At 39.0% G+C, this 22,471-nt stretch overlaps 1 protein-coding gene across 3 annotated transcripts in view; it reads right to left on the bottom strand.

The window, feature by feature from the left end:
• Window positions 1–221: 221 nt before the first annotated feature.
• CUNH10orf11 (chromosome unknown C10orf11 homolog) overlaps window positions 222–22,471 on the bottom strand; it is a 1,097,256-nt gene continuing 1,075,006 nt past the window's right edge. For all 3 annotated transcript variants that reach the window (XM_019555729.1, XM_019555728.1, XM_019555730.1), the window contains one exon: window positions 222–1,088. In XM_019555729.1, the coding sequence (XP_019411274.1) occupies window positions 1,080–1,088 (9 nt within the window). In that variant the 3' untranslated portion in view covers window positions 222–1,079. The remainder of the gene's footprint in view (window positions 1,089–22,471) is intronic.

Raw genomic sequence — 22,471 nt, 5'->3', positions numbered from 1 at the left:
GGATTCATAATTCCCTCAGTTTTACCTTTCTCTCCCCTCTAAATGTTATCCAAGCTCAGTAATGGTTTTTATTTTTAGGGCTTCCCGCCCCCTTCAAACCATCCCCCCCACCTCCCCACAGTTCAACAGTTATCTAAACTTAATCTCTGACCAAATTTTTAAAAAATGTTGTCAAATACACCAGGAATAACTACAAACGGCCACTTCTGTATTTTTTTTTTCAAAGAAATGCAATTAAATAGGGGGTCCTCTATGTTACCTGTTCTGCAGCATTAAATATGATCTCCTTTTCTGAATGTTAAGATTTATTAAATCTTGAGATTCTAATCAAAAGAAAGATTCCTAGGTTCAGCTGAATCTGTAAAACTGCTCCGATACTTCTTAAATTAAAAAAACAAATTCATAGGGTTTTGCATTTTGAGAAATATTTAAATAGGACATTACTGACTGCATACTCCCCCCACAAACTTTTAATTCTCATATAAAGCTTGAAGAGGATTGTATGCATGTCTGTCTAAGAAATATAAGTATTTAATTCATGGGGGGAAATATGAACAGATAACAGTTTTTTTAATCTTAAATTACAGCTATTGCTTTTATAAACATATTGATACTGCCAGCTTCTCTCACTCAACAGGCGAGCTTTAGATAAAAGCATTGCTCTTGCTAAAAACCAACTGAGCATGCTCAGTGAAGCCCCAGGTGTGACCTTTGCTCTTCTGTGAGCAGCAATTGGACCAGGCAATCCATCATGGTGTTCATCCTGTCAGGCCTGGTGCTTGGCTGCAGCTGTCTGTCACACTGGTGGATGGGACCTGCTTAAAGGCAATCATGTCAATCTCTATGTGACTACTCAGACTAAGACAGAAGGATGATCTTGACAGGGTTGGCAAAGTCAGCAGAAGGTACTGGAGGACTTTAGTTGCATGCTTAAAATGTAGATGCAATTTGTGCTTTTTGTGTGCATGAGTGTGGATAGTTTGAAGTGGCACAGAATGGTGTTGCATTTTAGAGCTGGTCATCTCGGATGAATCTGTTGCCTTCTGAATGCTTTCCATAGTAAACGTAACGACATTTTCCTAGAACACCTACAGCGACAAGAAAACAAATTAGATTAAGGTCAGCAATTAACACAGTATGTAATGGAAGCATATTACTAAGGTTGTGTAGGGAGGAAGATTAAACTACAGGGGGGAACAGCTCTCTCTCTCTCTCGCTGTCTGCTGAAAACAGAGTATGTTAATTTGAAGTATTTTATATTTTACTGTTCAAATTAATGACGGTGTGGTCAGCTTTGCAAACACACATCTGAGTATCTGCATGATGCATCCTGTTACACACATGTATACAAGTGTTTTCAAGTTCTGGTATATAAGCAATACACTTGACTGCCTGTATACTGTGTTTTAAATTATTTCTGTACTGTTTGTGGAGTCTGACTAAAGATAGATTCTCAAATAGTGTTGTAATTTTGTAGTGTGTTACCCCCCCATAAACATAATATAAAGATAAATCTTTTCAAGTCTCATAGTTTTACAGATGTTAATACAATGATAGTAAATTACTATTAATCAGCTTCCTATCAAACTAGTGAAAAGCTCTGCTCAGACGTCCACAAAGTTATGCTTGCAATAACTCTGTAATGTAAGCAATTAACATTATCTTCACTTTGCAGAGGCAGAGAAGTCTAGTGATCTGCCAAAGGCTAGAAGACTAGTCATTGACAGAATGGGTCTACAACCTAGGACCTCCCATCTATCCTAACGTTCTACTTCTTCCCTGAATTCACAACCAATTCTCCAAATGATAGTACAAAAGAAAAAAAAATGTTCAGAAACTGCAATGGATGGATGCATACAATGAAGTGAACCCCCCCGCACCCCCGTATTTTCTAAATATAAGCTGCACTGAGTCAGAACATTGCTTAATAGGGAAAGATCCACAGTCTTTAGTATGGGTGGAAGAAGGGATAATAGCTATAAAAGCTATAATGCATCTTGGATGCAGGATAAAACATTCACTAATACAATTTGCTACCGTACCATACAACTATCATACTGAAGTTGCTCCTTTGCGCTTCCTGCCAGGTGGTGACAGCTGAAATGCAGGGAGCCAAGGGGGAGCGATTATGTCAGATACTAGCAACATCTCCCTTTGCCCCTCCAAGCTCAGGAAGTCAAATTACAGTGGTCTCCTCTGCAGTTTTGGTAGGTGCAAGATCTTTTTGCCTCCTGCTGTTTTGTGTGTTTTGAAAATGATCATCCATGTAGTATCTAGCTCACATACAAAAGGACAACCACAATCCAACCCAAAGGAAACAAATACTCCTTTATATATAGGGCAAAGCCTGAGCAAAGTATATCCTCCGTTTATTGCAAAGTTTTATGTTTTCACACCCTACCTGAGCAAATGGAATCCTTAAAAGCTGTGCTTACCTACGGTCTGAAGTGTTAATTGTGCTTTGTATAATTTGCATGCACTGTAGCAATATAATAATAAAGTTAAAAAAGGTAACTGAAACTAGAGGGCATGGGGCTGTGCCAGATTAATGTATCCCCAATTTCTCTCCTTCTCTCTCTTTTAAGCATCGGGGTAGTAATACATTCCTATGAAAGGAAATGGATAGGCCTGACATTTACTGTGAAAAACATTCTGCTTAAGAAAACACAAAAGGGGACTAGACGCTGCTGTGCTAAGTCCCTATCTAACCCAACTCTACAGAAGGCTTGGAGAGAGCATTGGCAAGCTCACTGACCACTGGATCAACTTCCATATTTTAGGAATGCAATTGTCAGTCATAAATAGCAGGTGAAAAGCAAGCTTTTGTCTCCTAAAGCAACACTATTACATGCAAAAACATAGGTGACATTAGATTGGTAACAAGGGTGGATGGGTTTCTAGATTTAGAGCTCTAAATTCAAAGGATTTGAACGTTTTATTAATGACATATTTCAGAGTCCTTTTTTTCACTGACATTGATAAAAGTCTTATTTGAGGTTTGCCGCATTTCTTAAGGACTGGAAGCAAGACTGTTTATAGAGACCCTGGTGAGAGAGTGCTGTTTGATGAATGCTGGAGACTTCAGCTAGGTGTCAGTGCTTAGAAAATGAGGCAAGGACATGAGGTATTAATATTGTCAATGATCTCTTGACAGGAAAACAGATACTGCATTCACCATCAGATTTAAATAGACATCAAGTGCATTAATGACAAAAGGGCAGACTTCAAACAAAGGGGGCTGTATGGCACTGCGCTGAGCGAGTCTCCGACTTGGCAATAACCTGATCTGAAAAGACACTGTCAGGACTATAGACAGGCCTAGAATTGTGCGCAGTGACAGAAAACAGAGATGCTGACAGAGATACCGGTGCCATATTATGCCAAGTATATTCTAACACTGTCTCCAGTCCTAACTAAATCTGACATCATTTCCTATCACTTATAGTATTCTCCACTGCTCCTGCAGAATATTTCTCTCCAGACATCATTACAAACTCCACTGTAGTTTTAAAGTTACTGGCAGGCCTGTTCTGTCATGGAGGTTGGGTCTAGAGGCCTAAGGATAACCTCAGTCAATCTAAATTTGGAGTTTGCTGTAGAAGTGCTCTCATTTTCACTGATATCTCAGCTACTTGAGGTGATCTGAACGCTAAAGTGTGAGGAGCTGTCACCTTGAATAAAATCCTTAAAGTAAAGACGCTCAGTTCCTGGGATGTTCAGCAAAGATGTCGGACAGTCTGGCAGCAGGAAATGAAATCCAGCTGCTGCTGCTCGCCTGGGGATAAAGGTGCTTGGGCTAGTGACAGTTAAAGTCAGCTGAAATTTTTGAACTCCTGCAGCCTACAATTGTTTAAATTAAGGAAGTGTTGTCTCCAAAGAGATTCCCTACCAAGGCACACAGCTGTGATTCGATTGCCAGTCGTATTACACACACTGCTCAGAGAGCCTTGATAAAAGCACAGTTGAAAATGTTGCCATGAGACTTTATTTATCATGAAGGTTATTTGTAAAACAATAGGCTTGGTCATAAATTAAATGAGGTGACTGTTTTGTTTTCTTTCTTCCTTTCTTGTCTTCCTACCTCCCCTTGGCAACTGCACAAAACTGTGAAAATTATAAAGGGTTTATCTGCTGCAGTAAGAGTTTTGATGTTACGATATGCCATACATAGATTTAGGAAACCTACTGTGTCTGACTCAGTAAAAGCCAGATTCCCATTGCATATCTACAATATGTTCATTCCTTTGCAGCTCCACAGACATACATATGCGTGCGTGCGCATGCACACACACACACACACACACATACACACGTCGGGAAGAGGGTAAGGGGGCAACATGTTTACGGTGTTTTTAATTAAAAATATCTGCACTGATCATAAGAAAGCTATGCTTATTCCAGATGCATCAGAATGACATGCAGCATTTGGAATGAGCTTTCTGCTCAGGGTTCTTGAAAAATGACAGCATGAGGTCTCTTGAGGGATCATCTTCCCCTGAATGAGCCTCCTAATTTTTCTTAAATAGCCACTTGCACCATCACCATAAGCTGTTAAAACTATAATTATCAAAAAACTGCATTGGGAAGAATCATTTTTAAATACACCCTTTATCTTTTAAATGTTTCCCCCTTTCAGAATGGATGTTCTAATTATGCTTGGTAAGTAATGACCTTGCAGTTGCTTGTGTGTGTTGCTGTATCAGTCTTTCTTCACAAACACATTGTAATGTCAGCAACACAAGCTTTTCCTTAGCTGGGGGAAAACCCAATTATCCCAATTAATAAATTAACACATACACACATAGTAAGCATGTGAAAAATTGCTCATCATGTTCACTCCTTTTAAATTGGGTGTGCATAGCAAGAAGCTATTGTGCAGTCACTCCTCAAGATCCTTTTCTATACTAAAATACTCTTGTACTCCTTATGGTGTTTTGATGGGAACCAGACAGTACAAAGACTTCGTAATTCAAAACTAAACAATGAGTGTCCAGGTCACCATTTCAAATTCAACCTGAGGTAGTTTTAGGTTATTACTATATTTTGGTACCACTGCATAACTTGCTGAAATTTTTCCTGAATAAGAAGTGCTCCACATCACATAAAAACCCTCCTCAAGTATCACAGCTGGCACCATTGTTGTCAGTCTCAACAGAAAGGACTTGGACAAAAATGTGGATGGAGATTAACTTCCTTTCCTTTTCTTTTTTTGCTACTGTTGGGTGGTAATTGTAGGGTATGTAGGATATTCCTCTCACTGGGGTAGCTGTATTTGAGGGTGATAATGCAATCTGACCATTATAAAGCTATAACAAAACTTTGGAGAAGAGAAGACTGAGAGAAGATTTGATAGTAGCGTTCAGCTACCTGAAGGGTTGATGCGAAAAGGATAGAGCTGGACTGTTCTCAGTGATGGCCGATGACAGAACTTGAACAATCATCTCAAACTGCAGCAAGGGAAATTTAGGTTGGATATTAAGAAAAACTCCCTCACTAGGAGAGTGGTGAAGCACTGGAACAAGTTACCTAGAGTGTTGGTGAAATCTCCATCCTTGGAAGTTTTTAAGGTCTGGCTTGGCAAAGCCCTGGCTGGAATGATCTAGGTGGGAATGGTCCTGCTTTGAGCAGAGGGTTGCACTAGATGAGGTCCACCCTGAGGTCCCTTCCAACCCTAATTTTCTATGATCCCATGAACAAATGCTCTGTTTACTGAAAAAAGTCATTCTTTATTTTACTGAAAGCCAAAACATTTGCCTTCAGGTTACTCCCTGATGTTTCAATGCATCTATACAGTGCCCCCCAGTATAAACCATTTGTTAGCACCAAAGTCCCACTTGTTTATTTGTCCTAAAATGCCTAATGGGTTTAATAATTTTGATAGATGTGAAAGGTGCTATATGGGAATAATTGTGATACATGTGAAATGGTTAATTTTTCCCTTTTAAATGTGTTTCAAAAATAAATTTACTTACATTATTGATGTAGAAGTAAACAGAAAGTCATAAAGTACTCAATTACTATGTATGCCTTGCAGATGGATCCTAAACAGAGGTCCTAGCTGCTCATGGTCAAATCCCATAGCACACTGTAGCAGACTCGATGTTGTTGGCAAACCCCAAGCTAATTTTATGCTGAAAACACAACTTAAACTCTGCCCTTTGAGTTTGTGTTAGATCAATCTTTATTTCTTGTACACTGTTATATCATACTTTTGTATAGCTTTCACTTGTAGAACTTTACCATTAAACAAAAAGGGTGCTTGTGTCTCAGTGGTGGTAAGCAGTATAATTTGTACATTTTTTTGAGACCATTCTGGATGGAGCATCAGTATCATTGCCACTATTTTCAATGGCTCTGGTGTATTTTCCCCCATTAAGGGCCAGGAGCTGCAGAATTCCCACAGATATGTGAAATAAATCCCTATCTTCAAACAACATTCAAGAATAAATACTTACGGTTCTAGTCATTTAAGCAAAACATATACATTCATTCCATTAATTTTAAACATATTTAAAACAGTCCCTTTTTAGCTAAGCACATAAATAGAGACTGTTCAAAACAAAATTCCTTTTCCTCAAGAATTGCAAGGGGTTTTTTTTTTCCATTCTAAATTGGAACAAAGTCAAAAATTCAATTTTTTCCATACAATAAAAATTCAAAGAATGTCACCTCAATAAGGCTGAAAAGTTTTGTTTGGACTGTTACTTCAAATGCCTATATTAACTTATAATGTATATGCCTTTAAACATCTAGCACTTAGCAGACTAAGTCTCATTGATTTCCAGTAGATTTTGGTTATCCTGGCTTTTTGGCTAAACCAAATGCTTCTATTATTATATTAAGGTATCCATACTTATTTTAGTTCAAAATAAATCTCTAATTGTTCCTGCACTATTTATTTTTAAATCAGCATTAAGAACATTAGAACAACCAAATGTTTTTAAAAAGTGTAGAAATCCCCAAATGTACAGCTTCAAAGTATTTGCTTTGAGAAGCTTAATAAATCACTCCTGACACAAGTTAGTAGAAATGGGCCATGCAGTTATTCTAAAATACATAAATAAATCCCCCAAAGAATCAGCTTGAAGTTCAGCCCATTCCCTGACCATTTTGTGCAATACAGATCCATTGGATGCCTCACAGCAAGCACATGGGGAATGAATGCTAACCATCTAACATGGTTAAAAAAAGAAAATACAGAAGAAAAACTTGGACTCAAGCACAGGATTTCATGGAAGGAAGAAAGAGTTTTCTAGAAAGGAAGTTAAGAAATGCAGAGGGAGGGGAAAAACTCTCAAGAAAGAGCTATGATAGTTAACACAGGAGGAGGGAGAGGCACTTCAGTAGGTAAGCATCCAAGATTCTGAACGCAAATAGTTTGAGCAGTTAAAGGAAAAAACTAGTTTTGTATCTGTCTGCAACTTGCCCAGTGGCCTTGGACATGTCACTTCACCTGTCCATTTCTAAAATGGGGAAATGCAAAGCTGTTGCCAAATGCAACATTTAAAGAAATGTAAAACCGTGGGCAACTGTCATATGAGGAGGAGACTGGAGTTATTTTGTTGCAGAACACACTGATTTTCTGTGGCTAGGAACAGACGTTGTATTTGTCCTGGAACCAGTTGTGCTTGCGTTTGTCCTGGAACAGAAAGGTTTCCCTCACTTTATGCTGTACATGTGTTCCTAGAAAGCAGTGCATAACTCAAATTCGCATAAAGGGAACCCACTTTACAATGTAACAAATAGGGATACATTCCAAGACCTCGACTGTACTGACCCCCAGACCCATTTCTACCACTTTTACAAGACAATTTTAGTACTCACCAACATCAGACAGTATACACAAGCACAGGGCAATGACAGAAATATGTGTTGCAGACAATGAGCGAGGAGCGCAGATCCACACAGAAGACTATATTTTGGTGCGCATCACTCCCACAATTCACCACACAAAACAGCTGACTGCAGGCTTCTACCACACTGATTGCATAAGCCTGAATTTACCTCACATATAATGAATTTTTAGTATAAAAACAGTCATCGCATAATGGTGAATCCGCACATACAGAACCCACATAAAGCAAGGGAAACCTGTATACATCACCCTTCCAACTGGGTTTTCATGAGCAGCAGAATGCACTGCGGCTTTTGCCATTGATTCACTGATGCAATCTCAGGACAGCCATGATGTCCCAAGATTAATTGTTAGCATTTCTTATTCCATTAATCTTTTTAGGGTTTGTCCTGGGATAAGAGACATGGATGTCTGACCAATCACACTGTCACAGGAAAAAATAGCTTTGCCCAGGACAATGCAAGGCTATATTTACAGCCTGAGAGGCAGGGAACTGTTGACTACCACCTGCTACTCAGAAAGCACCTAACTCTGACCAGTTTAGGTATAGGAATGTGGCGGAGCTGAGACAAAAATCAGAAGCTACTAGAATTTATTCATAACTGCAAAACCTGACTGATAGACTGGACAATGACTTGGACAGTGACTTCAAGTCACAGAAATTGACACAGAAAGAAGTTAATGCTAAGTATGCCCATCCTTCCCCTCAATTCTGCTCCTGCTGTCTGCACACTGGACTAAGACCAGCAGAGGAGAATCCTTTGCTTCCCACCAGATCCCCCAGAAAAAACCCTGAGGCACTAGGTCTCCACTGTACACTGATACTTAGTGCCAAAACCCTCACTGGTGGAATATGAAAGCCCCATACCCTAGAAGTCTCAGTCCCCACAGCAGTAAGGACTACCATCTTCCAGCATACAAACTTTATCGCCTCCTTTTCTTCTTTCCTTTGTCCATTTCAACTGAAATTCCAAGATCATTTTTTCTTTTCTAGTAATACCCAAAAATCTTGAGAAATGAACGAGTCATGAGCCAATCCCCATGGCCAATCATTTACGTTACTTTCTTGTATATTTTTTACATCAGATTTGTCTTCTTTGATTGTAAGCGCTAGGAAGGGAGGAACAGGATCCTCCAATATATATGAGTGGTCCTTTGTTCAATGAGACCTTGGTCCTGAGTGATAACCATCTCTTACCAGCACAATACAGGAAACCCTTGCTATTCGCGGGTTCAGCATTCACTGTTTCAAATATCTGTGAATGACGAACCCGCATTTTAAATATACTTTATGCACTTACAGGAGCTCCTTGGGAGCTCTGCCACTTATTGCTGCCAGGGTCCTGCTGCTGCTGCCGCCACACTGCCACCATCGCCATCAGAGCCATGTCCCCCCCTTCCCCTCCCAGCTGCCGGGGGGCACTGTGTTCATGAACACAGTGCCTTATTTGCGGATTTTGTCATTTGCGAAGGATACAAGAATGTATCCCCCACGAATGGTGAGGGTTGCCTATACAAATAATAAGAAACAGGTACAGATTTCAGCAACTTCCACTCAGAACATAGCTTCCAGTTAGGCTGTTCTCACTTTTGCCTTCTCCAACAGAAGTCACTGTATACAATGGCAAACAGCTCTAAGAATACACTGTATAAGGACTGACTTATAAAGGCTTGCAGTAACAAGGGCAAAATGTAATTACAAACCAAGATGATATCAGAAAGTGCTATCAGAAGTGTTCAAAGAACAGATACAAAAATATTAACTCATCTAACATTATGCATTAATAACCCCATAACCTTTTAATTTAATTTTATTTAATTTTTAAGAGGATACAAATGTAAGCAAAAGTAATGGGGTACACCTAATTGAACAGCAGGAAGCATTAATCTACTCCTGGGGTGTCAAATATACCACCTGTGGGTTGGATCCAGGCCACAGAGTCATGTGGTCTGGTCTGCAGTCTCCCTGGGTAGCTGGGAAGTCAAGGGTGGGGCCCACTGTCAAAATCCCAGGTACAGTTCCACATTCAGGACTTGTATTGACAGGGGAGCAATGAGTGGCAGCAAAATCATTTCCCTGGACCTTCACACTCACCCCCTCCCCCCCCCATTCACCCCACTGCCGTTTCCAGATCTAGCTCTCTAGGAGAGGTCAGTTCGACACCCTGATCTACACCATTCCACCAAGCTTTGAGCAAGTAGTCAAATATCACAGAAACAGGCACAAGACAGAAAGAGTGAGCAACCCATGAAAGAGGAGGAATGAAGATGGTTGCAGCACTTCCTGAAGAGGAGCAGATCTATTGATTAGAAAGTTGCTGGACATGTAAGGATACAGTTCTACCTCCTCATCCTCCCTCCCCACTTGCTTTCAGCTATGACCAACAGTGCTAGCATAACCCAGCCTTTGTATTTAGGACAGTGCAAGGACTCTCTAGAGCTAATCCCCCACCCCCAACCTTCAGTGCCAAGAAAGGGATGATTCTTTCCTCCCAAATGCCTGGACGGTATTGGGCATGAGGTAGCCTTTCAGGTTGGTTAGCTTGTTTAAATGAACCAAGTCAAATCTATGCTCAGTCCATGGCAATACCACTGGCATTATGTGCCTAACCATCAAATAGAGAAGCAAAAAAGCAAACAAGGACATGAAATTAGTGCAACTATCTTTCACAGACAAGTACTGCAACATGTCAAGTCTCGCCAGCCTGGTTGTAAGAAGAAAAGAAAAGGGAGGGGGCAGGGGGAAAGGAAAGAAGTCAACAGGGAGAGGATGTTGGAAAAAATTGCAATGAAGGTGATAGGAATACAAAGATGTGAAGTTTGCATCCCAGGCCAAGGGAGCTGCATAAATGTTCTGTGTAAACTAGCAGTCAAGCTGATGTGTGATAAAGTGCAGCCTGCTGTAAATACACTTCAGGGCTCCCAGTGCAGCTGGGGATGAAACTTGTAATTTAAAAGAAGAGGAAAGAGGAAAAATGCACTGCAAGCTTTTTCTCACATAATCTGTTACTGGAAAATTGAGAAGCTTGTCCAAGTCCGTGGGAATAAGCTGATGAGCTGATAATAATAAACCATATTGTGTCATGGTGCAGAGTCATCTAGATCCATTCAGGCCACAAACTATATTACTTTATACAGCCCTGGCTGACATACATTTAAAGCCCTCTACACATTAAGGATCCATTAGGCTGACAGATTAAAAGTTATCTTGGAGCTAATGTTTCCATTATGCGTATCCTGGCAGTGGAACAATCAACACACTGTTCCTTAGATGTCATACTTTGTTTAAAAAAAGGGGGGAAAGAAAGAAAGGAAAAAAAGGAGTCTCTCTCCCTCCTTGAATGACATTGACATGATCAGCTTTGATCTGGGCATGTGCTGTCTACAGATCTTCTACTGCTGGCTAAAATAGGAGCATCTAGAGCATATTACTTTAAATCATTAACCAGTTTTGTACTGTCCTAGGTAGTACAGTTACATTATAAGGCCCCACATTTTTGCTCTGTGACTTCTCAGGTACAGTTCCATACTTACTTTTATGGTGATGATTACAATATGTTGGACTGTTTTCCTATGAAAATTAAGGAATGGAGGAGGCAAAAGAACCTCCTATTTTTCTTTTGTTGATTTGTGTTTGTTAACAGCACCATTTCAAACAATTCTGTGGATGGAATGAAACTAAAGCTCATGACAAAATATTTCCTGTTGAATATTTTAGGATCAAAAAACAATGGATTAAGGATTTAGGAAAGGAATCAAGAACACAGCTGTCATTTCAGTTATTTATCAGAGCCAGAAAACACTGAATATGTAGATATTAGTTTATCCACAGTCTAATTTCATGAATGGCTTGAACACATAAACGTTGGATAGCTTCATAGGGTGAAAACTGTGGATTTAAAAGGCTGCTTTATATTTCATGTGCCTCATTTTTTGAGATGTATTCTAAAAACAGTTGAATGGATAAAAGATGGAACAAATTTCAAAGATCATGTAAGGCTCACATACAAATCAGGAAGAATTTAGTAAACATCTTCACTATCCATTTCTACACTGAGGTCACAAAAGCTAAATTTCTATATTTAAACTGTTGAGTACTCCAAATTGCACTAAAGAGCCCACAGTTTTTAGCAACAGTCACTGCCCCCAAAACAAGCAAGCAAACTCCTTTGTGTTAGGTCTTTTTTAGTCAGTTCAAAGTTGAGGGCATCACCACTAGAGGGCAGCATGCATTTGTATAATAAAACGGCTAAAACAGCAAACTAAATATTCTGATATGACAATTAAAGCAATACTGTTCGTTAGTTTTGCAGCCAATGTTATGTTCCGTAATGATCAAAGTTTATATATATGCAATCCCTGCTTTCAACCTTTCTCCCAGAAGCCTGACTTCTGGTGAACTAATCACAGTAAGCATCGATTTGACTATATGGATAGCTACAAAAAGATGTCACTATTTATTCATCTGAACAAAAGGCTCCAAATGTTTCATGGGGGGACCGTGTGCATGCCACACTTCAGAGCTCCCAGTACAGCTGGGGCTGAAAGTTGTTATTAAAAGAAGAAAGCTAGAAGAAAAAATATTGCAGGTTTTGTCTTAAACATACACAAAACATATTTTAGGATAGTTGTGAACTGTATTTCTCTTACTTTGAATAAAGCATTATTAGGGTTCATTAGGGTAACATAAGAGATACTTTTAATATATGCAGAATGGTTGACCAAGAGGTTGTATAATCTGATCCTTACTGAACATTATAGCTGCTCAGTATAAACTTACAATATTATCTTAGAAGACTCTCAGTTGATTTGACTAATATATGCAAAAATGGCATTTCTGGGCTGCTCTACATTTTGGATTACACTCTACTAACAACACTTACATTAAAATCAGCAATGGAATTAAACCATGAAAATGCTAGAGCCATTAAGGAAACTGAGGATGAATATAATTATATTATACTTTACAAACTTTAGGAATGTGTAGATTGCATTTGTAGTAAAGGGGAAAAGAGGAAAGTAATCTCTGTCAGCAACTCCAATAGGATTAAACAAATGTACCATGATTTATGGGACAGAAAGCAAACTTTTGGAATAATTATTCGGAAAGTCTGCAAGCATTCCAATAAAATTATGAATTCTTATGTGAACAAATTTGAGCAGCAGGGCCCTTCTGGAGGGTTTAGACATGAATTTGGCTCATCTTATGAGTGAAACTTGCATTTGGATCTCAGATGTGTTCCTGTTGGAGAAGCTCACGTTAAAAGAAAACAAAACAAAAAAATCATCCACAATTCAGTCTGGCTTGACTGGATTGAAATTTCTCATGGGAGTCATCTGAAATAAAGACAAGTTGCTTTTTATTTTTGAAGCTGGGAAAGAAACTCTCTAAAATAAAATTAAAGAGCATAGTAAAACAGAGCTGCTGTCATATTCTGATACTGTGATGATCAGGTAGGGGAGCCGCCTTTGGAGCCCATGACTCGTTCCATTCCATAAGCCCTTCATCAGAAACAAAAGGAATATTTACGGAATTGTCAATAGTAGAATAGACGTGATTCCTCCTAACATAAAGTAACCCTCCTTAAATAACTGATACCTCAAGGCACTTTTGACTCCCAGTGGGAGTTGAAGGTATCTTTCACATTTCAGGAGGCATCCAGATTTCACGGGCCTGAAGCATCAAATGCTTCCCATCCAACTCATTTTTCCCAGATGAAGTGTGGCCCAAGTGAAATTGAAAATCCATCTGGATGCAAAGTCTCTGAAAGTTCAGGTGTTCAGTTCACTGTCTTACTTTGGGTATGTCACGAATTGAAACAAGCAATGCATTACAGACTATACACCACAATTTGTTTCTGCAAAGGGCTCATAACCCAATATCCAAACACTAAGGGACTCCAGTTCAGAGTGCTAAAACATGGTCATTGTTTCCTATCTTCACCTTTCTTCCTCCTCCCTCTACCTCCTTTTAAAAACATGCTAATGAGAGACAGGCTGAAGGTTAAATCACAATGGACAGGAGGTTGTAGTTTACAAGAGCACTTTTAGCCTATATGGAAGCTTTTCCTGAAGATAAAAGATAGGAGGCTAAAGAAACAACTTGAGTGAGGCACATTAAAACCCCTCCATTAGGGTCAGACACATTAAAGTTTAGTCAAAGCACTGAAGACTTTCTAACAAATATTACGCTTAGTAAACGTTTTCTACTGGAGCAGTGATATTGGTGAGAGCTTTTGGAGTGTGTCAGTTAATCAGTATTCACCCACTTTGACAGCTTGAAATATTACTCACTTATTTGGCTGGTTCAAATTTGTCAGACTCTACTATGTCATAAGTTAACATGTCCCCCTATTAAAATAGAGCCAACTGGCAAATGTGCACATTGGACCTAATAAAACACATCTGGCCAAACAATCAAACAACGCTGATCACAGTATCACTCACAAACACAAATTAACAGTGACTGTCTAGGACATTACCAAGTCAAACAGGAAGCAATAACATGGTCCCTGCTACCTTACTAAATATCCATTAAATGGTTAACTGAAGGACAGAACTTCCAAGGCACTCAGTCTCCAAGACACTGCGTTGCTCAGTTAAGGGTGAATATAAATGTTTTACATGTCCTGGGTCATTTGCTTAAAAAAAAAAAAAAAAAAAAAAAAAAACACTGAAGGGGAAAACAGTGCCTCAACCCACTGAACAGCTTTTGCCAATGAAATGCCATCTGGCATTGGAAGGCCATTTCAGCAATGAAGATTACACATCACGGCTCTTTCTCTAGTAGCAGGTGTCACTGCACATAAGTAGAAGTGGGAAGTGCAAAAGGGGTTGAGGGTAGCCAAGGATGAGTTAAGAAAAAAATCCCACCATGTCAATTCACAGCTGTACCTAGTAGCAAGGACAAAGCTGATCACACACTATGTTGTTCTGTTAAACTTCCAAGACTGCAGTGCACAAGAGTGCTGTTGTCAAACCGGGAGTTACATTAGACTAGTATCTGTTCTGCAGGTGCAAGCAGGAGCAGGGGCATCATTAAGCTGCACTGACCTCCAAAACACCCTCTCCCATCAGGAGCATCATGCAGCTGCTGTAACCAAAACTACTAGAACTCTCAAAAAAGGTCTTTGGGTGCATAAAGTTTAACTGCTTACATTTCTGCATTGAATCTCTAGAGCAGTCCTTTCAGAGGAACTGCCAGTGAGTAGCTGGCTTTACTGAGGAATTTCAGTTTTTAGGGCAACAATGGCTAAACCAGTTTGACACCCCTGCTGGCAAATCTGCTGAGAATATGCACTGGCCTTTCTAACTAATCATCAAACCTGACATTTTATTTGAAGTGGCTGCATGGAAGCCACATACTGTAGAGGCGGAAGAAAGGGGAAGCAGATAGTTAACAAGGTATAGCATGTATTGTAATCCTTAAATTGCAGCTGGACCAAATGTTTTCAGACAATTTTCTTGTCTAAAAGAGGACAGTATCATTTTTCTTTCTTGTAGGAGAGGGTTAAGAATAATCTGAAGCCTGGAAAATGGCTGCTGTTGATACTAGTGAGGCCTTCTCTTTAACTAGATCCTTCAGGAAAAAACAAATTAATCAACAGCAAGCTGAAGTGGGTTTAATGATTGCATTCTGCATACAATCAGCTTTTCCCTTTTCAAGGGCCATCAATATGTCAAGGGAAGACATATCTGAAGGATATAGCTCTTAACATCAAGGTTATCTATTCTCCACAAGGCTCCCACTCCTTACTGGGCTGATACTTTACACTGCCTGTGTCTAACATTTTCATCAACTCTGCAATCAATCAAGGTAATAATGTTGTGCAAAAAATCAATTAACAACGCAATTAAACTTTCCTTATTATCTCAAAGGGCTGAAATAATACCTAAAGGGAAGATAGACTCACTGAATGCAGACATCCATAACCCAATGTGAAAGTGAATTATGAGGTTAGACAGATGCAGGCATGTACTGGCGCTGTTATTTTCAAAGGGATATATCTCATCCAGGCAGTGTATCAGTCACCACCAATCCCATACCCTAAAATTCCAAATTACTTTTAAGAAATATACGATATGCAATATCCATTTCATATTTTTTTTTAAAGATAAACCCCCCCAAAATCTGAACAGGAATATTATTCAAAGACAAAATGATCTTTCAGGGAGAACATAAAATATAAAAGCTATAATAACATTTACATCTGTATAGTACCCATGTCTGTAAATGCAAGTCATCAATTATACATAATCTGTAGTGTATTAGGAACAGGAGATGTGGAACAACATTTAAAGCCCAAAAGCCTGGATTTGCAAACGCCTATATCTGTGACACCATCAAGAACAGTAGAGGAATAGCCCCAGTTTACACACAAGCAGTAGCATCAGTAACAACTTAAGTATTACTCATTTAAAATAAGACAAAGTGCCTGTATTATTTAGCAATTACACTTAACTCTCACTGAAACACTATTCCTGGAAGCTGAGAATTTTAAAGTGCATCAAAAGAAGACAATTAACCCCTTGCTGTTGGGAAGATTTGGGATTTAGCATAAAACAGTTAAGGATCAGACGGGTTCAAAACACACCAACACAAAGGAGTTAAAATAGTTAGAAATCCAGCTGCAATAAATTCGTGGCAGAGATGTGTGGATGAGGACTTGGGGCAGAAAGAGTGAAAGAGGAGAAAGGGGAAGAACATGGAAACATATCTAAAATTAACTGCTACATGAATGATCTCTAACTCCCAGAGGGACAAACAAAAAGGTTGTCATACAAAGAAAATGACCGCAAAAGAACTAGCTGGGATTCTCTGACACCTATCATTTTCCATCACATAACCTGAGTTTCTCCCAATCCACACACACACACACACACACACTTTCCCTTTCTCTGACCTACCCCTACCCTTTCATGTTTTGATTTAGTAAAAGAGAAAAGAAAATGAAAACAGAAAAACATTTAAAGATGGGAAACCTATGTTAGAATGACAAGCTAAGATCACATCCTGCAATCAGCTCAGCACCAACTTCTGAAAAACAAAAGATTTCCCTTAAACACTGCACTTTGGATTCCTTTATTGAAGGTCTTTCTCTGTGTCTGTGTTAGCAGAGGTGTTCTACAAAGCACTTCTCACAGCAGGTTTTGCTTAAGCACATAACAGCTGCATTTTGGAAATGGTCTATTTTTACAATTAGCTCATGTAGTGCGAGTCACTTGTTTGGATGAAGAACATCTTTTTGTTGATAATTCTCTCTGGTTTTGTCTTGTGCTACCCCCTATGCTGTGGAGTTGATCATGACTGAGTGGCAAATGCAGGATTAAATGAATTTGAAATGGTGCAATTTCCACATTTTTTGAAACGTTACACACTTTTCCTTCCTGAGCTTTGAGCATTAATGTTATGCTAGGATTAGCGAATTCAGCCATTACTATCTTAACCTTAAGGAACATAATTAATATGTTTTCATTTTCAATGACTTCATTGTGTGTCTATCAACTGGAACCATTCCTGCTGTGTATTTGATTCCACTGACGATGGGGTGTGCTGGATTTTAAATGATGTGCTAGCACTTCTGCTCCTTATATGCTCTAGTTTATGTGTTATTCATGACTTGCATTGGGAGACATAGATGATACACAGATGTAAATGTTATTAAAGCTTTTGTGTTTTAGATTCTTTGTAAAAAGCTTCTTTGTTTTCAGATAATTCTTTTAACTATCACAAATAACCAGCAATACATGACATTGTCTTGAGACTTTTTTCTTTCCTGCTAAGCTTTTTGATGAAAAGATTTCTGCTCTCTAATGCTCTCTCTTCATCAAAATAAAATGCAGAATAACTTGGCAGACAGCAGAGTTACTTCTGCAGGGTAATGTACAAGAAATCCCCTTTTTGTCACCTGCTCATTATACAGAATCAGAACCAAAAGTTACTTGATTTTTGATTAGCTGTCAGGAATGCAGGTCCTTGCTCAAGAAGCCTGTGACTGACATAATTCTCCAGCTGCTTTCACTTCTTAACATCCTAGTCATATTTTTCAGGAATTCACCAGGAACATGGCAGAGGGACAGGTATCTCTCTAGATCAGGGTGAATCAATTTCCTATCTCCATTTTTATTTGGAGACAAGCAATTTTAGATTAACTAGGTAATATTCCACTTAAAGTTCTTTTATTATTTAGTTAGCAAAATAATATTATAGCCAGTTTTGACTGCATGATATATACGAACATTCAAGGCTGCAGTACTGTGGTGCAATAGGAAAACCTAAGACACCAATACACAAAAGCGCAGTTCATACACCTGTGCAAAAAAACTATCCAGCTACTTGCCTGGGATAATTTTTTTTTGATGGACAGATAAAGCACCATTAATTTTTTTCTTCATCATCAGTTATTAAGGTAAAGTGTGAGCAGATAGACTTGTGCATCTGGACTGGTAAATCTTCCTGACAGTTGTGCAAGTCTGCGGTACATAAATACATATACACACCCACGTAACTGTAGATTGATAGACATACATGCCAGGAATGCATACTTAATCACTAATAATTTTATTATATGAAGGCTTTTTTCAGACATGCAGCTACACTCTGTCAATGAAGTTTAGCCCCATTTCAAAACTGAAGCTTTAGAATTTGGCCTTTTTGTTTGCTAAATAAAAAAAGAACAAAGTATTATATTTCTTTCTAAAGCAGGAAGATTTTACTTACTCATTACCCATGAAGTCTATAACAGACATCTCCCTATAATTTAGGAGCACATGATGAAGGTATATAAATACCAGAAATTCCAGCTAATGGTTTTTCCAAAAATGTAAGTTGGAATACTTTCAGTGAATGGCAAAGAGATCTGACCAAGAAATTAATTATTTTATATTTTAAAGTGTGAGTAACATACTGTATGCTGAGAGTCCACATTTTCCAGCAGGATATAGTTTTGTTGTTACTGGAGACTGCATATGGAGTATGCTGTCTAATAAGGAGAGTTCCAAATTTCCACTACCCCTTCTCCACACCAAACATTTTACCTGAAGCCCCTTGCTAGAATTTCTTATATAAGTTTAGTATCAACTTCTTGTTTGATGTCACATACCATTCTAGGACACCAAAGAAAGGACTTTTTTCAGGCTCTTGGAAGCAGATAGAGAAGTGTGAGTGGAAATCTAAGATAAAATTTAACTTAGTTCAGTTGCACAATGCAACTCTACTTTGATATCTTCTGTACCTCACTACCATTACTTGGGAAACTAAGTCCAGCTTTGGGCCCAACACTTCAAGAAGGATGAAGACAGTTTGGGAAGAGTTCAGTATAGAGCAACAAAAATTATTAAGGACCTGGGTGGCAAAATTTGAGGAAAGGCTGGAAGAACTAGGATTATTAGTCTGGGGAAGATAAGACTGAGGCAGGATTTGATAACAGTCTTCAAATCCCTGAAGGGTGATTACAGGATGCTGGAAATGGGCTTTTTTCTGTGGCTATATGGGACAGGACTAGGAGCAATGGCCTCAAGCTTCAGCAGGGGACATTTAAGTCAGAGATTAGGAAGAACTTTCTCACTCTGAGGGTGGTCAAGCATTAGAACAGGCTACCTACAGAAGCTGTGGAGCTGTGAAGCTACTCCATCCTTGGATGTCTCCAAGAGCAGGTTAGACAGACATTTGGCTGGGATGGCTTAGTCAGGGATGATCCTGCCTTGAGCTGGGGGCTGGACTAGATGACCTCATGAGATCCCTTCCAGGCCTGCTGTGTTATGATCCTATGAATCTGATAAGCTACCATGTATATTTCAGATAATTTCACTTTTGGTCCTCAAAAATCAGCTCAAAACTATTATGTAAGCTAGGTAAGTTATGATAACAACACACTAGCCCACACCCAATGGGATATGGTGCAGATGCCTTTTTCATTGCATGGCTAATAAATTCTAACCTCATAAAATGGTGCAACCAAACATGGGGGCATCTGCATCAGCATGCAGCAGAAGAAAAAAAATTCCCCAAACTGTTAGTTGTAGGGTATGTGTACATTGTGCCCAGATGTCCAGCTGCTTTATTGGCACCTTGAGGCCTAAAGGCCACTCTAAGTTATGCTGGGACAGTAGTGTTACAAGATTAACCCGTGATTAAAGGAATATGAAGTTCTCTTTGGTGAGATACTTTTTGCACTCTGCCAAGTGCTCCTTGACCTTCACAGAAGATATAAACATAATCCTAAATTCATTCCTCCTTCATATCTGTGAATAATAGAGGAAGAGAACATTTTCAAATGTTTCTACAGCAATTTCCCTTGCTACTTGGAAGTTGCATCTGACATTATATAATTATGAAGGATTGCAATCTGACTTAGCCGGAGCTGGCTTCATTCACAACCAAAACAGATGGCTATCTAATGGCACCTATCTGAAGTAGATAGATGAGGCTTATGTCAGAGGAGACCTAGAGGTAGACATGACCCACTATAAAACTGTCTATTTGTCAAACAAAACAATTATTTAGGGTAGCATGAGAAGTGAGAGATTGTCAAATCAACACATCCTCCTCCAAATCTGTTAATCCAGGGCTGTCCAATTTCTGAGTGGGCAGGGGCCACACGTTGTGCAGCCCCCACAAACTGCTCTACCAACAACATGGGCCATAGGCCCCAGGCTATAGACTCCCTTGGCTGTGACACTAGCATTAATATTGCATTTCTTCACATGCAACATGTGAGAAAATCAGCCTCCCACAACTGATGTATTAAGCAGGGAAGCTGATTTTCTGCCCAGGATAGAAACACCTGCTCTGATTCCTGCTCCACAGTGCAGCAGCAGTGGTATTACTATTCAGGCAGCTGAAGGAATCTATTCCTTAATGGCTCATTGTTCTTTGCTCCAGAGGTGTTAACAATCACTTCTCCTTTTTAATCGTCTTGAAGTTCTACTACTCAAACTCACCTTTCTTAGGACAATTTTGCTGTCTGCTAGCTGTTTCTGGTTTCTATCCTCATATTTCTCTCCTTTAGCTCTTTTCAAGATCAGAAATCCACCTGTAAAGAACAGTCTTCAGGAACAGCTAGTATTTCAGCTTTAGTTGATCAAGAAAGGGGGGCCGAGTCAGCTGTAGACTAGGGTTTATCCCTTTTCCATGCAGCCATAAACCTGGAAACATATTTTCTTCTTCATTCTGCCTTACAAAAATAGGGTGTGTGTTATATTTTGGGGCTTTTGGTATGCTAGAAAATATGGTATTCACAAAGTCACAGATGAGGCAAACTCTCAGGGAACCAGAGAAGAAATAGCAAGGGAAAGAGGACCTGGGAAATTACAGATTGTTCAGCCTGATTTCAATATCTGGAAAATTACTAGAGCAAATTATGAAACAATCAATTTGTAAACATCTGGAGGAGGAAGTTACGAAGCACCAACATGCATTTGTAAAGAGCAAATCATACCAAACCAACACAATTTCCTTTTTTGAAATGTTAAGCAGTTTAATGGCAATTCAGTAAACATTAAACACCTGGACTTTAGTCAGGATTTTGACACACCACTGACATGCCAGTGTCACAAGTAAATTGGAGCAGTGTAGACTAGATCGAATGGCATAATTGGCTGAATAACCACAAACAAATAATCTATTAACAAAATAATGTCAGATTTGCAAGAGGTTTCAAGTCTGGTTCCACAGGACTGTGCTCTGGGTTCAGGAGTGTTTAACACTTTTATTAATGATGTAATTGTAAGAACAGAAAGTATACCAATCAAATTTTGCAGCCGACAAAACTGAAATTGGTTGCAAACATTTTGAAGGATAAGATGCAACAGGGCCTTGATAAATTGGAGGACTGGTCTTGTAGAGAACATAATGTAATTCAAAAAAGACAAATATAGCAGAAGGAAAAGCAGAGTCTTACAATGATTAAAGAAAAAAAGAACATATATTATCCATCAATTAATGGACTGTAAAGCTAGAAGACACCATCTAATCTGTTGACCTGCATAACAGGCAAAGGCATAAAGGCAAAAGAACTTCTTCAAATAATAATTTCTGCATTAGGCTCAAAAGTCCTGTTTAAGGAACAGTTCCTCTCTTAAATTAAGACTCACTTCAGAATGTTAAACTACTGTTTAAATATCAAGTTGGACAGACACTTGAATGGGATGGTTTAGCCAGGGATGATCCTGCCATGAGCAAGAAACTGGACTAGATGAACTTGTGAGGTTCCTTCCAGTCCTACTTTCCTATGATCCTATAAGATGCTAGAATAGAAAGGGGAAAAAAACAAATAAATGCACAAATACAGAATGAAAGAGCACCAGCTCTTCGGCTGCTTGATTGCTGAGAGGTATTTAAAGGTTATAGTGGATCACAAACTCTACATGAGTCAGCTGTATAATGCTATTGCAAGAAAAATGCCTGTAATGTGAAGTCAAGTTAACAGAAACACTGTATGCAAGATACAGGAAATGATAGTATCATTTGTCTTGGTGTTGGGTAGCAGTACTGTTTCCAGTTTTGGGATATTTTAAGAAATATATAAAGAAACTAGACAGTACCTTGATATGAGTGACAAAGATGATGAACAGGTCAGAATGCAAGAAGCTTAGTTTATTGATAAGGAAATTAAA

This window comes from Crocodylus porosus, unplaced genomic scaffold (genome assembly GCF_001723895.1).
Source record: "Crocodylus porosus isolate Cpor-Errol unplaced genomic scaffold, CroPor_comp1, whole genome shotgun sequence".
NCBI lineage: Eukaryota > Metazoa > Chordata > Crocodylia > Crocodylidae > Crocodylus > Crocodylus porosus.
This window is presented reverse-complemented; position numbering and strand designations above follow the sequence as displayed.